Source organism: Anolis sagrei, chromosome 4 (assembly GCF_037176765.1).
Source record: "Anolis sagrei isolate rAnoSag1 chromosome 4, rAnoSag1.mat, whole genome shotgun sequence".
Lineage (NCBI taxonomy): Eukaryota > Metazoa > Chordata > Lepidosauria > Squamata > Dactyloidae > Anolis > Anolis sagrei.
In genome coordinates, this window is record NC_090024.1 from 192,751,030 (window position 1) to 192,767,447 (window position 16,418).

The following is a 16,418-nucleotide window of genomic DNA, read 5'->3' on the forward strand; positions in this document are numbered from 1 at the left end:
GTACTTTCAGCTGGGATAAGATGCACTTCAGAACATGCATCAAAATATTACACAGCAAATACTATACAGCAAATATACATAACTGGAGCATACTGTCCCAATCCCTCCATGGGTCATAGGAAAATAGTGAAGTCTACAGATGCAGATACCTGTCGGGATGATGGAGCTGCTTCACGGACCTGCTGTGCCAGTTTAGCCAGGGTGTTAACAAGCCAGCACTGGCGGTCAAACTCTTCTCGCAGGCCCTTCCCACAGCAACACAGTAGAGCCGCCAGCAGGTACTGGTAACGGATGCTGAACTGAGAATCCTTGAGACCATCTTTCAGTAACCTATGGAAATGGGGACATTGTTGCTGGAAACAATGGGGTTTGCGCAGAAGATATAGATGCTTGAGACATAGATAGGCACCTATAACCAGTCTTTCCCGATCTGGCCCTCTTCAGATGTGCTGAACTACAACGTATATCAGCCTAATTCAACAAGATGTCTGGAAATGATGAGTGTGTTTTGGTCCAATGCATCTGGAAATTTCTGGTTTGAGAAAGCTGATCTACAACTGAGCAAAATGTCTCCCTTCTCTCTCCTAAGAAGACCATGTGAATGCTAGAAACTTCATTTAAAAGAGTGACAGAAAAATAGAGAAAAGCTGGAAGCAAGTATTTTCAGCAACCTGGTTTTGAGTCAAATTATTATTATCTGAATAGACAAGATTCTGAGCAAAAGAACAAGACAGACGATAGTTTGAAACTTAATCTGGCTTCTGCAAGCAAAATTTATAATCATAACCACTTAACCTGATTCTTTTTCTCCTACAGGCAGTTACAGCACTATCGATTCAATTTGTGAATCCAACCACATTACCAGAAGAAATAATGGGTGATCCTCAGGTCACAGATGGCTCGCTTCATAAGAAACCGCACCAGGGGACTGTCCAAGTAGCATTCATATTTGAGAGCCTGTACAAGAACAGATTATTGTTATTGCTTTATTTAACAGATCATCACTTGATTAACAAGTTCAAAGAGTTACAGAACCTGGGATGAGTTGCAAAAGACCAAAAAGACAGGTGCGAAACTGGATGCAAATTTTCTACTCAAATATTTGGATAGAAGGATTGAACAACCACAATCAATACAGTTTCAGAGTGCAATGAATGAGCAATTCTACTAAGGTTCTTCAATAATATAACTGACTTAATATTCTCAGGCATTGAAATACTGCAGATAGTACGGATTGACATCAGCAATGAAAGAACATTCACACAGAAATCCTCCAAATGGTGCAAAGGATTGTAAACAAGATGGTTTAAATTATTTAGAAATAATAAAACTATAATAAATGCCTCTGTTAAGCAAGTTTGTTTAGTGGTCTTTTGTCCTCCAGATGTTTTAGACTTCAGCTCCAATAATTCCCAACAGCTGGTAAGCTGGCTGGGATTTTGGAAGTTGAAGTCCAAAACAACTGGAGGACAAAAGGTTGGAAGCCACTGGTCTAGAGGAATCCGGTTTGTAGGCCATGATGAGTGATGATGGGATTTGTAGTGCTACAACAACAAGTATGGTGCATTGCTTTAAGTGTTGATCTAAGACTCTGAGAGACCAAGGTTCAAATCTCTGCTCAGACATTGAAACTCCCAGGATAACATTGGGCAAGTCCACCTCAATCTTTAGAAGGCGGCAATACAATGGTAAACCCTCCTTTGGACAAATCTTGTCAAAGAAATCCTGTGACAGGTTTCCATTAGGGTCACTAACCTAACTACTTCAAGGCACAAAACAACAATAGGTTAACAACACATCTGGAGGGCTTCAAATTGAGATAATTGTCCTAGAGCAGAGAAGAACAATTCAAAATATCCAGAGTATCACTCAGCACACCGACTCACCTGTACCAACTGGGGCAGGTAATCCAGTAGTTCTGCATCAGATATGGAGTCAATCCATTGCACTGCTGTTCTTCTTACCTCCTGATCTGGGAACCTGCAGGTAAATCTGCCAGCTGTAAGAATTTATAACGGATTCTGCCTCCTCCACCCCACAACAACAGCATATGGACAACCATTTACAATAATGTGGTGACACAGCCAATTAATTGTGTACTCGTTTAGAAAAGCACCACGTTCCAAACAGTTGAATGTATGCACATGTCATAAAAACATTTACAAGATTTGTGAATAATACAAAACAATCATTTTCAGATACTGTTCCATGTGTGTTACTGTTTTGTATACATATGGTGTCACATACAGTGACTCGTAATAATGGTATGCTTTTTCGTAAAAAGTATGAAATCAGCACCTTGAGATATATAGTGTCATTTTAGATACTGGGGCATGTATTATTTGTCCCCGATCATGGTAAACATTGTGCTTTTCTTATAAAGTGTATGACACTCAGAAAAATAATTCAACTACTATTATTATTATATTTTTTAATTTATACCCCGCTTTATCTCTGCCGCAGGAAACTCAAAGCAGCTATTGCAATCTGTAGAAAGGGAGTCTTCGTATTGTTTCCTGAAATGGGCTGATGCTAGCAAATTTACTCAGCAGAAAACATAGTGGGTTTTATTTCTAGGTTTACATATAAAGAATGAGTGAAGATCTGACAAAGTGGTATAGTTTAATCTGATTGCCAACATAGGGTGGGAGATGGAGAAACTAAGGCTGGAAATCTAAATGACTACTTTGTGAAATCAGGACCAAGATCAGGGCAGGGCTGTGACATGTATGGTCCTCCCTGTGATATTGGACCACATCTCCCCCACCACTGTGTGCACTAGCTAGAGTTGATGAGAGTTGCAGTTCAACAATATCATGAATGCCCTAATCTGGGGCCTTCTACCCTGAAATCAACATGACTTACGCTGCATGGAGGAGCCCAAGGGCATCCTGGTGATTCATGTGCGTCCATTGTTTCAGCAGGGCATAGATGTCAGGCAAGCAGGCCCACTCCCAGCTTGGGGCACTAGCAAGGAGCAGAGGTAATGAGCCTGGCTCAGAATGACAGTAATAACGCTTTTCCCATAGCCGCTTCCGGTCAGCATCTGTTAACCTGTGAAGAAAATAATAATAATAATAATAATAATAATAAACTTTTATTTATACCCCACTACCATCTCCTGAAGAACTCGGTGCGGCTTACAAGAGGCCGAGCCCAAATACATCAGTAAAAAAGCAACAACAACAATAGAGACAATAAATAAACTTATAAACAAAGCAATAAACAGTAACAGTAACACCACGGCGCATTAAAACCTATGGCCGGCCAATTGTAATAATTAAAATTTTTAAAAATGCTGGGCATGACAAGGTGACATCTAACTAGGATGGGTATTTGGAGAGAGAATGGAGCGAGCAGACAATCCTAGATCATTAATAAAGTGCGATTTGGGACTTATTCTGGGGAAAAAAAACATGAGATTAGTCCGAAAAAACAGGGGTTACTGGCTATGATGGCCACATAAAATCTCCATGTTTGGAGGTGATATGCCACTGCACACTCTCTTTGGAAAGTTTCCAAAATAAAGTAGCTGATCAGTATGAGAATTCTGGCCAGCATGTGTCTTTTGTTTGATTTAAGGAGGCCTATGAGAGTGCCTTGGACTGCAAGAAGATCCAACCACTCCATACTTCAGAAAATAATGCTCAACTGCTCATTGGAGGGAAGGATAGTAGAGGCAAAGATGAAGTACTTTGGCCACATCATAAGAAGAAAGGAAAGCTTAGAGAAGACAGTTATGCTGGGGAAAATGGAAGGAAAAAGGAAGAGGGGCCAACCAAGGGCATGGTGGATGGATGTAATCCTTGACTGGACTGATCTTGAAAGAGCTGGGAGTGGACATGGCCGACAGGGAGCTCTGGTGTGGGCTGGTCCATGAGGTTACAAAGAGTCGGAAACGACTGAACGAATGAATAACAAACATGTTATTTTGAAAGAGACGAAGGGCCCTTCCACACAGCCATATAACCCAGAAATATGAAGGCAGAAAATTCCACAATATCTGCTTTGAACAGAGTTATCTGAGTCCACACTGCCATATGTTCCAGTTCAAAGCAGATAATGTGGGATTTTTTTCAGCGGTGTGCAAAGAGCCTGAGATAACATTCTATGTGGAACAAGTGAATAAAAAAGGAAAAGGTGGAAAAGGAAGACATGTATTCATGTATCAAGTGTTTGCAGGACTTTTGTGCAGTTGTGTGTATACTTAAAGACAGGGTTAGCAGAAACAGCACTGGCTTGCAACTCTCTGCTACTCTGTCTATGCTTGCTAAGAATGTTGAGGAGTTGCAAACCCATAATGTCTGCAGGGCCAAACACTGTCCACTGCTGATTACAAGGCACACAGGCCCATGTGTTGCAATCGGGGGTACTCCTGGGTTGATGTAATTTCAAAATCTGATTATCTGAATTTGTTTGCTTTTCTGATCCCGTTTAATTTTATATCTAGTAAGGTTATGAGACTGCAACTAGTGATTGATTATGTTTTCATCTCTAGCTGTCACTTAAAAGTTATTAGGAATTATTACAAGGATGATAATAGGAGTCTTATCCCATTTGATCATATGTTGTTCTTTCATATGAACATAGTCTGAGCCACAGGTTTCCAGAGCGTGGAAGTTCTATTCTGTCTTTTCCTCAAAAGGTCTATTCTGTCTTTTCCTCAATGGACTATTTCTGTGGCAAGAAAACAAACAGAATCTGCAGCCAAGAAGCACAAGAAGGTTACAAATAGAAGGTGGTGCCTGGAGTTCTGTTTGAAGCAGGGAAATAATCATGTGATTATTTATTAACAGAGAAGATGTGAGGCTTTATGTGTCCACTAGAGAGCAGCAAACACTGAAGAAAAAGACTCACACTGCATATAATGCAGAACAATGCTGCAGCATGTTCCAATTCTCAAGGAAGAAGATGGGATCAGGTGGCTAATGGAAGGTCTGGAAGCAATTCCATCCTCAGTTTAGTGGCATCAAAAGTTCACTTGCCCAAAGGGCAGCCGGGGGAGGGGGGAACCACAGCCAGTGACTGATACAAATACACTGAGAAAATAGGTTGCCTCTTGTTAAAACTCATGGAGCCATTCAGACATAATGAACGGCCTCCACCCTTCCATGCAACCCTCCTTGTATTTTTGTTTCTCATGTGTTCAACAGACCTCTGAAAGATGGGTGGGGAATTAAACCCCCTGCGAACTTGACACATGAATTAAGTACAACGTATAATTCATGATACCATCACACCAAATATCCTAGAATTCAAAGCAAAAAACTCTTAGAAAAAATCAAATTGGGGGGAGGGATAAACAAGTACTGTTTAGTTCCATAAAAATGATGTCAGAAGACTCAAGGCTATGCAGTAACTCTCTTTGACTCTACAAGCTTTGGTATCTTTCAGTTGAGTTTCAATGAGTGAGTATGCATTTAGGGATGCTAGATTAAGCTCTATACTGAGAAGAGGATTGTCAGGCACCAACTGGAAAATCTGATTGCCCTGCTTTTGTCTGAGTCCCAATGGGCCTTCTGCCATGTTGCCAATCAATGTAGGTCAATGTAAGGCCAACTGAACCGAGGGAAGTATGACAGAAAAATTTGGAAAACTGTGGATAACCAGAAAAGAAAAATGCAGTCTAAGATTGTCATGGAAAAGAATAGGAGGAAGGCAAAAAAAAAAAAAAAAAGACACCTTTCTACATTTCAGTGTGGAAGGAATAAACATGGCCTATACTGTATTATCACAGGTAGAAACTCGCTGCTGTTAATATAATAGGAATAAAAAAGAAATGATTAAATTTGGGGATTGAGAAAATGCTACATAATACAAAACCATGGTGGAATGTAATGATCACTGGGTAGGGACAAAGATGTGGATGAAGGGACTTGGACACCCCCCGTCCCCCACCATGACCACATATCCTAATTCTCCATTTGGAAGCATTTCTGATCCAAATCCAATTTAAAGGGAAAGAACCACATGGAAGTTTATTCAATTGCAATCAACTAGAGCCTGATAGGGAATTATGCAGGGTTTGGGGGGCTTTTTTGGACAAAAGAGTTGTTCCAAGCTGCTATCAAAATCTGATACCTAGACAGCAAATGGGGCTGGAATCCTGCTACTGAAATATGCACACAAACTCCAGACTACACAGACATGAATATTAAGCCCACCCATTCAGCTTCCCTGAACCTGAAATACACTGCCATGGCCATTTCTTGGAGGGCAAGAGATGTCTAGGAAGTATAGATTTGCATACAGGAAAAGAAAACGGCTTTCAGCCACTGACTAAAGATCTGAGAAACTGATGATAGATTCTGCTGGTGTGGTTCTATGATCTGCTGGATATCTGAGAGTGATGACAGCTCTCTTGTTACACATCCAGAATTACAGCTAGGTGTTGCCTGGATGCCTTCAGCTTGGCCTCCCCATTGCCACCACCCCAGGGATACCTCCCACTATCCTCCTTCCTGCCAGTGAAGGCTCATTACAGTGTGCTATGGAAAGTATGAAGGGATGCATACAATACAGGATTTCAACCTAAGTGGGTAAAAACCTATGCTTATCCCAATTTCACCCACGATTGAGCTCAATTTCATCTTTAGCAACTGAAGAAAAAGTGGGCTGATGTAGGTTTTTCGGGCTGTATGACCATGTTCTAGAAGCATTCTCTCCTGACATTTCTCCAGCATCTACGGCAGGCATCCTCTGAGGAAAAGCCTAAAACAACCCAGTGATTCCAGCCATAAAATACATTTGACAATACATTGAAGAAAAAGTGTTATTAACATACAATCCTGACTCATCACTCACAACTAGCCACCTTGAGTCACCACAGGGCAAAAGACAGGATATAAATAAAGTAAATAAAGAGTAAATATAAAAAGAGAAGCCAAAATGTTTTGCCTATCACTTCTTCTTCTCTCTCTCTTTTCCTATTTATATAGAATGTATATGCGTGTGTTTTCTTTACTTTATAGAAAGCATTTATAAATGTCTGGAAGAGGTAACAACAGAAGGAAAGTTGACAGGTATGAAATTTCTATTTGTTTCCATTTATATGAACTAATTTATACTCATATGTGCTCCTTTTTGGCAACACCTAAGTGGTCCCCTACACTCTTATGTTCCCATATATTCCAGTAGTTGAGTCTTTGATTCTGAAGACAACTTCCTGGAATTGAAACATGGTTCGGATTAAGCCTTTCTGGGTTTCATTGGCAAGGAAGTGGATGGGTTGGCCTGAAATGCATAGAAGAGCAGGAGAGAGAGGCCAGGGCTGGTTTTGTAAGAGACTGCAGCTGGGAACCCTGGGCATCAGGATCAAGATGGCTGCATTGTTACTGGAATAGCAGGGAGGCGGGGTGTAGGGATACTGGCCAAGCTAGACAGGAGGGGCAATGGCACAAAAAGGCTAGCTCCGTTCCCATCAGTTCCCTTCAGCCACCTCCAGGAAATGCATTCATTTAGACCAGAACAAAGAGGAAAGAGAGTGAAAGTGTTGCCCACCCATGAGAACTTCCCACCCCAGCTATGACCCAGAGCCAACAGGAAAGAATGTGGCACTGCCTTGTGCACAATGCCAGGAAGGGCCTGCCCATCCTGGAGCAATTGCTTTCAGCTAAACAGCTGTGAGAGATGAGGGCAGCCTGGCATAGTTATACCATAGGTCAAGGGGTTTTTAAAAAATGAGCTGTGAACGGTGGGTCAGGATCACACTTTTTGAATACACTTACTTTATCCACTAATAGATGATGGCCCCATTTCCTGCCTTTTTTCTTCACATACATCCCTTTTTAGCTCTGGTTCAACTTTCATACTTCTCCTCCCATTTAACACTCCCCCCAACCCATTTCATGTTCTCTAACTTAGACTCCATATATCTGCATCAAAAGATTGCAAGGGGGCGGGGAGTGGGATACAAACAAATGTCAAAAGTCTGCAAAATTGAGAGACAAAAATGTATGCTGGCTTTATAGGAATTTGGGGGTTTGAATCCAAAACCGATATCAGATTTACTCCATTATGCACAGGCTCCCTCCCCCACCCATGTTGCTTTGATGTTTTTAATTTATGGTCTGAGATTGTTTTCGGAACTAAACATCAAAAAATGGCTTAAAGTCTTCTAATAGATTTTCAAACATTCCAAAATCTGCTGACATGAAAGACAAAAAATAGTTCAAAAATACTAAAAATATTGCACTGGAATATTATTATTCATTCTTAATCAAAACAAAAAAACTGATAAAAAATGAATTTGGGAAAGAACTGTGTGTAGTATAGCATACTTATTATGTTTTTTTAAAAATTCGGCAGCCCCAAATATATTACGAAAAGGTTCATTACTGGAAAAAAAATCATCATGGGCCAGGGAAATTGAATTAGTGTTGAAGGAAGAGGCATATACGTACGTATGTAGCCAACAAATTAATAGGGATAACATCAGCCACCTGGCCAACCAACATTCATTCCAAGCATGTATGCATAGCAGTTGGAAGGGGGGCGGATGTTTTCTTCCTTTTTAAATTTAGAAAGACATTTTTTTTAATTCTAAGCTTTGTTCAAATCTGTAACAGCCCTGCTTTGTTCACTCATTTGGCATCTGTACAACGTCATTGTCAACCTGCTAAATTCCAGTGTTTTCTGTGGTCCCAAGTGTTTGTTCAGATTTAACTGCAGCCATGTGTGCATGTTACAAAAAAAGAAGAAAAAAGGAATTGCAACACAGCCTGCACATTCAAGGGTTTCTGCATCTTTAACTAAAGCACTGCCTAAAGCATTAGAAATAGCCAAGGAGTTTGTTGGATAAGGGAGTGCATATTCAATGATTCTATGGAATTTCTTTAATTCCATTTCCAGATAACTATGGAATCCCTGGCAAAAAGAATAAATCTTTCCATAGTCTTTATTAGATGGGCTATAAATTGCTTCTTAGATTGTTTTAGAATCTCCTCCATTCATATTTGTATTGAGATCACAAGGATTTCCAATCACATACAGTGAGATTTTTACTGTTATATGTTTTTAATTATGTTACTTGTAACTTTTGTTTATATTGGGCTTAGTCCCCATGTAAGCCACCTTGAGTCCCTTCGGGGAGATGGAGACGGGATATAAGAATAAAGTTATTCTTATTATTATTAAGCACAAAGCAACTACAGGCAATCCCTGAGTTACAAACATTCGATTGAAAAACGACTCATAGTTGCAAATGGGGATGAGACAACAGCAAGTGAGAGAAATTACCCCTCAGAAGGGAAATTCACTCTTGAAAGAGTTATCATAAGGAAAAGGTGTCTCAACTGAAGCTTTATCACAACAACAAGCCAAATTTTTCAAAATCCAATTATCACAGGGACAGAAAGTGATGTGAAATCTTCTGAACAGGAGCACAGACAGCGACACAAACACCACAGGGGCATTAATCCTTTCCCATGCTATCCAAAGCTAAATGATACTTATTTTAGGTGAAGTTACAATTAAAATGTACTTATTCCGACTTACAAATAAATTTAGCTTAAGAACAAACCTAAAGTACCTATCTTCTTCCTATCTTAGGGACTGACTGTACTGGAAAAGTCTGCAGAGCCAACAACTCAAACACAGGGTCTCATCTGAAAATCTAAACATCAAGCAGTTTTAGAAGGTTAGTTAAACGATAATTGTTTTCATCCATTTTACAGTTTGACTACCGAAATTTATTTTTATAAACATTTTTCTTTATAACATAACCATAAACCCCACCTTTCCACAAAGTATCCAGTACCCAAAACCAACCATATATTTTGATACTTGAAAGAGAAAACTGCACAAACACCTCTCCCTTCCGTGATAGTTCAAATACAATGGACTAGATCCAGATATAATCATACAACAGGAGCAAAATCAGTGCAATCCAAGACACATAAGTAATGCCAGTCAGTTCACTTCTATTCTAAGCATGACTTAATCTGGATACATTCCAAATGAAGTAAAAAAAATAATAACAATCTTTCCCTTCTTTGTGAAACCAAAATATACTGCCTAAAGCACCCTTCCTCTTTTGCCTAATATTAGGGCCATTCCAAGATATTCTTATGTTCACTTCTACTGATGGCCACATGTGCAATGCACATCAACTAATCCGGCCTATTTACAGTGAGAAGATAAGGATGCTACAAAATTTAAAAAGGTTTAGCCTTGAGTTTGACTGAAAGTGAGAGAGACAGATTTTTTTCTGTGTCAGGAGCAACTTGAGAAACTGCAAGTTGCTTCTGGTGTGAGAGAATTGACTATCTTCAAGGACATTGTCCAGGGGATGCCCGGATATTTTGATGTTGTACCATCCTTGTAGGAGGCTTCTCTCTCCTGACTGGTGGACAGAGAACAATTCCTTGAACATTTTCCTTTATGGGAAGGGAAGGAAGCTTCTACTTTTCAAGATGTTCTTGTCAGTAAACACAGCTGATGGAAAGCTGGCACAAATTCAGCTGCTCTCCAGAAAATGGCCAAGAAAATCTTAAACTCCCTTATAATATGTACAGCCCATCACACAGCAAGCATCTACATGTTCTTGCTATGGTCTATAGAGCTCCACGGATTCACTCAAGAGTCCCAAGATGCCCCATAACTTCTCAATGGGCTGCGGAAGGGGAAGTAATCTAACTGGCTTTTCTTGGTAGTTCCACTCAGAAAGAAGGAAAGTCACAATATTAGAAAGACAGGTACACTGGCCTTTAGGGACAAACCAACCAACAGAAAAACAGTGCCAAAAGTTTGGTGCTGTTTTTCCATTGCCATGTTTGTCCCTATACACACAGGATGATGTTGAAAGAACACAGGTCATCTTCAACCATTTCAAAGCCACCATGCAGACAAACTGTTGATGAATTGAGACAGTGAACATTCTTTAAATCTGTTTCGGTACATCGAAACAATACCTCATTCAGAATGTCACAAGTGACCACTGGCCAAACAGCCAATATTATTCCTTTGAAGCTACCTGAATTAGCTTATCTATTTACTCCTATTTTTGATAGACACCTTAGTTGAATAGACCGATATTGTGCTCAGCCTGGCCTCCAGACCTACTTTGTAAAATATAATGTGTTCCTACCCCATGATTCTACCCTATATTCCATCCAGGACCAGAACTCCCAAGGTCAAGATTTGGCATTCGCTAGCGATGCAGGTGCTGCCCTAGAGCATACAGAGTATTCTGTGCATCACTGAACACAGAACCAATAAAGACGAATTCTGAAGATGAGTTCTCAACTTTTCATCATTTTAAGTGAAATGTGCCACCACATTTCCATTTGAGAAGCTTGATTCAATACCATCAAGAGGTGTCAGTGCCTATGCAAAGCACTTAGGACAATTTAAGGCTTGTGTGCCTTCCATCCTCTCACCAATAGAGTGATTCCTTCTGCATCACCTCCTTCAGCTTCTTCTGGTCTCCCCCCGAAAGGCAGTTGAAATTGTACTGGGGACTGAACTCTGCTGGTGGTGGCTTAGTAAACTTCACTTCGAATGCTGAGCTTGGGAAGTCAATCTGTGGGAGAGTAAGGACAACACAGGCTTACTGTTATCCATGAGGATGTGACACTTTCTGTTTTAGAAGAAGGCAATAGCAAATCTCTTCTGCATAAATCTTCTCCTCTAACAAGGCTTGCCATAAGTCAGAGTCAAGTTGAAGACATAAAGCAACTACACAAATTACACAGCCCAATACACAAAAAAAATCTTGGTGTCTTGTTTTTTAGACCTGTTTCCTGAGATATTTGGTGCACAGATCCAGAAAATTGCATTAGATAGACCATACCAGCTCTAATTTCTTAAATATGGTGATCATGATTTTCTATGGGCAAACAGATGAAGACAGGTATATAGCATAAGTTCTTTATCTCAAAAACTAAAGCTGACAAGAGAAAAATGCTGCCATTTCTGGAATCAGCAGGTCTAATATTTGAGGCACCAAAATGTGCATTGGCCAGTGTTATTTTTCAGTTTTTAATCAATGAAGAAGCTCAAAAGTGGAATATAATGGATAATGATAATAATAATAATAATAATATATTTATAACCCACCAGCATCTCCCAAAGGGATTCGGGGCAGCTGACAAGAACACAATGGTGCCATACAGCATATAAAATACAATATAACTACATGAAAACCATTAACACATTTAAAATCAAACATATAAAAATAACAAGATCAATAGAATCAACAAAATATGACATGGTTGTTAATTAAATGATCCACACAAATAAAGGCTTTTAAAGGTAGACACAAGCTTTAAAAATAATTATAGAACTACATAATGCACAGTAAAAACAACTAAAGCAGTCATCCTAACCTAGCTTCAAAAAGTACCCCCTCATTTGTACCTGAGTAGCCAATCATTCACATCACTGAGTGCCATTTTAAACACCACAGAGAACATAATTCAGTGCAATAAGCATTCAGTGCAATAATCTCTTCTTGCTCCAAGTTACATTTTCTCTTCACATTGTACAAAGAATGAAACAGATACTTCTGTGATCAGTTTTAAAAATGTAACCAATATGGCTTTCTTTCTATTATTTTTAGTAGTGTGTTAATATACATTCCCGCGCCTTTACTCTCCTGCAGAATGTAATGTACAAACTTGTCTATTCATCTGGTTTTCATACACCAGCACTGTACCAGTGGTAATCTGGGCTCTTAGATTACCCCTAGCAACAACGGGCATTAAAACCATGGCACCTCTTCTCCAGAACATCATTTGATAGTAGCAGCCCAAAAACGGCTGTGTGTGTATTTATATTTGGGCAGTTGTTTCAAATAGGCCAATCTTGCCCATCCATTAGGACTTCCATTTTTTTTAGTCTTTACATGCTTTTCCTCCATAGTTTTCCAGGCACTTAATGTGTATGAAAGCAAGAGATGTACAGACAGCATGGTGCTTGGAGCTGGGGAAATGTTGCAGGAGAACTGTGATATCAAGCTAGCTTGTGACCTATATACCTTCAGTTACATGGGGCTATTTTTGGTTGGGACAAAGTGCAGACCAGGAGGAAAAAAAGCTGTTAAAACAAAGACTGAAGGCGAAATCACATTGCCCTTTTAACCACACCTTTGTTACAGGGAAGTGGTAACCACTGAATCATCTGACTGTGCTGCTGTGCAATATGTGTTCAGATTGTGACTCACTTTATCATGAAAACTTCCAAAGATGGCTAAATATTGGTGTGCCAAGCCCAAACTGAAATCTGGATGGAAGGACCAGATAACCCTTTCCACTGAGGATTCAGCATTCGCCGTTGATCCAGTGACCTACATATAGCATGGCAAAAGATGTGACCATGCACTTTAGTTACCAGCCTATCCTTTAAATTATTGTTGCACTAGCCCACCCACTCATGATGATACATTGAATTTGTTATTGGTTTTTGGTTTTGGAGAGTAGCCATATTATCATACACAGTTGCTCCCTCTCAACGATTTTTGTCCCCAGAGTATATCCCCCACCTGTATGAAGGTCTATATTTATGACCCTGTTCCTTTATGAGTTTCTCCCCCACAAACAATCTGCTCCATCCTTATCTCATCCTGATTTTAGTATTTTTAGTATCTTAGTTTTTATCTTGCACATGCAGCCCGCTCATTGTTATGTTATGTTATTTTACTGTGTATGATTTTGTTTTATCGTTTTTGTACTCATATGTTGTATGTATTTTACTGTGTTGTTATTGTGTTTTGGTTTTACTTTATTGTAATATGTTGTTGGACTTGGCCTCATGTAAGCCACCCGAGTCCCCATTGGGGAGATGGGGGTGGGGTATTAAATAAAGATGATGATGATGATGATGATTATTATTGGTTTTGATGCCTGTTTTATATATAGTTATAATGTTGTTTTATTTTGTTTTATACTGTTGTTTGCATCTTAATGTGTTATTTTTTAACTGTGGGGCTTGATCCCATGAAAACTGCACCTTTGGGGAGTTGTAGGCGGGGTACAAAAATAAAGTTGTTGTTGTTGTTGTTATTGTGGTTCAGCCACTAATGAATAAAAGCAGAGCTGGCTCCAAGCTAGATGTTAGCCACTCCCACTTGCTTTGGGACTGATCACAGCCAATTCATTTGGCCTCACATTTTGGATGTCTCCAGGACTGCAACAACATATACTTTGCAAGGCTTCTTCTCAAGCATAGAAAAAGATGTGATGCAGTTAACAAGCCCTGGCATTGCCCACCTTATTCTAGACAGATAACAGAGCCATAGCATGCTCTTCTAGTAGAATAAAAGGGCACACACAAATGAGTGGTGTTAACTACCAATACTTTAGGATGGTAGCATAGACTTCAAAATTTCTAGAGGAGCTGTACTTAATCTAAACAATGCATCTTGGATTAAAGTTAATAGGACATTACTATTGATTCCTTCAAGTGGAAAGATGGGAGATGAGCTCAAACTATCCAAGATTTATAAAGTCATAGCCATACCCGGCTCTTGACAGGAAAGTTCCACTAGCAACACCATTTATTCTCCAAAATACAGGCACTTTGCAAAAGGAGCAATGAGGCGAATCACCAGCAATAGACTTATTTTTAATATAAATAATTAAAAACTTAATGGATTTGTAAGTGGCTTTGGAAAAGAAAATTATTCCCTCAGTCATGTGCCAAAGAAATCAGTACTGGATAACCAGGTCAGAGAACTACATCATAAAGGAAGGGAAGAGACTGAAGGGAAGTAATTGGAGATCTGGCAGGGTTTGGTCAGAAGCTCAGAAACAATCTCTCTTCTTGCTCCAAGTCAGCAAAGAAGGAGGATGGTGCACATGATATGACCCAGGGGAGAAGATTTGCTCTCTTTCTCTCTGCCAAGTCTCCAGTTAGAAGTGCCTCGGCCTCTCCTTCCATTCCTTCTGTCCACACCCAAAGCAACAGGAATGGGATTCTGACTTCATGTCCAGAACTATATTCATAATTGCAGACAGAGAGGAGAGTGAAACTAATAAGTGCGAACCACTGGAACTGGAAACAGGAGGACGCAACAATTCAAGACAAAACAATACAGTTAATTTATTATGTGTTGGGATCAGGCAAATGGCTGGTGTCACAAGAACTTGCACTTTAATGTACCCAAGTATCTGAAATGTCTAAGGAATCTAAAGTATGCCAGAGCCCACAGAAAGAGAGAACAGTTCTCCAAAAGCAATAGGTATCTGATACAACAGAATTAAATGAAGCTTCTTCTATTTCTGAGCCACCTTTTTTCTTTGTATATTCAAAATGCATTTCATAGCGCCTTAAAGACTAACAATGTTATAGTGACAGGACATAAGCTATAAAAGTTCATCAGAAGACAAACTGGTGACCATGTTTCTCTGTTAACAGAAGTTAAAACATTTTTAAACATGTCATTTGCATAGCTAGTACTTTAGTTAATGTAAAATTACATTTTTACCAGCTCTCAAATAGCTATGTCTATTTTTTTGGGGGAAAATAACCTTCATATTCCCTCCAAAGGGAAAAAGGGAAGGTATGAATTATATCATAATGAAGAAGACATGCTTCTCTCTTTCACATGCATACCCACAGTGGGATTTGTTCTTAAAGGACCCTACACTGTTTTTACAATTTTTAGTTTTAATGTTTATGAGAGTCTGAACCACACTATGCCTCCAAGAACACTAATTCATCCTTTTAAAAAGACAAACAAACAATTTATGGATATTGCCAAACTTGCTGTACCTTCAAAGCAATAGTCTGCAATTTAATTCGCACATTTTGTAACTATAACCAAAGTTTTTTCCACAGTTGTTGAGTATCTATCACACCACTTAAAAATACTTATCTGGTCCAGTGAACTGGCACAATATCCACATCATTTTTCCCCTTTTAGTTAATGAGCTTATTGTCTTTCCCAGTCCCATGGCCCCTATAGAGAGGATGGGAATAAACTAGTTCCAATTATATTTCTGTTGGTTGGAAACTTCCCCAAATTAATACAGCTCTGATTTGAAACCAAGCCCATTATATGCTTGAATATGAGCTACGAGGAGCAAAGAACTAGAGGAACTCCTCTGGTTGCTGGATGACATCTCTCATCATGTCTAACAATCAAAACTAGTGGTAAGAAATTATGGAAACAACATCTGGGCTGAAGAATCACAGACTGCCGAATCTTCTTTGTTGTGCCTTCAAGTCCCTTCTGACTTATGGGACCCTAAGTCAGAAACCAAACTAATCACAAGGTTTTACGGAGATGAGAGTGTGTGGGTTTCCATGGCCGAATGGGAAATTGGATCTTGCTCCCCAGGGTCTTAGTCCAATGCTCAAAATACTATTCTAAGCTTGCTGAAGCCAAAACATCCACAGAACAATCTCTGGTTTCTAATGGCAAACTGCACGAACCCCAATTCGTGTCATTTTAGACTGGTCTAAGACTTTGTATGTTT

The 16,418-nt window shown here is 39.5% G+C and overlaps 1 protein-coding gene across 3 annotated transcripts in view; it reads right to left on the minus strand.

The window, feature by feature from the left end:
• The window catches only part of PIK3C2B (phosphatidylinositol-4-phosphate 3-kinase catalytic subunit type 2 beta), a 105,049-nt gene that overhangs the window by 13,422 nt on the left and 75,209 nt on the right, over window positions 1-16,418 (minus strand). For all 3 annotated transcript variants that reach the window (XM_060772981.2, XM_067468034.1, XM_067468035.1), the window contains 5 exons: window positions 11,379-11,521; window positions 2,866-3,054; window positions 1,887-1,980; window positions 863-957; window positions 150-330 (listed from right to left, as the gene is read on the minus strand). In XM_060772981.2, the coding sequence (XP_060628964.2) occupies window positions 150-330; window positions 863-957; window positions 1,887-1,980; window positions 2,866-3,054; window positions 11,379-11,521 (702 nt within the window). The remainder of the gene's footprint in view (window positions 1-149; window positions 331-862; window positions 958-1,886; window positions 1,981-2,865; window positions 3,055-11,378; window positions 11,522-16,418) is intronic.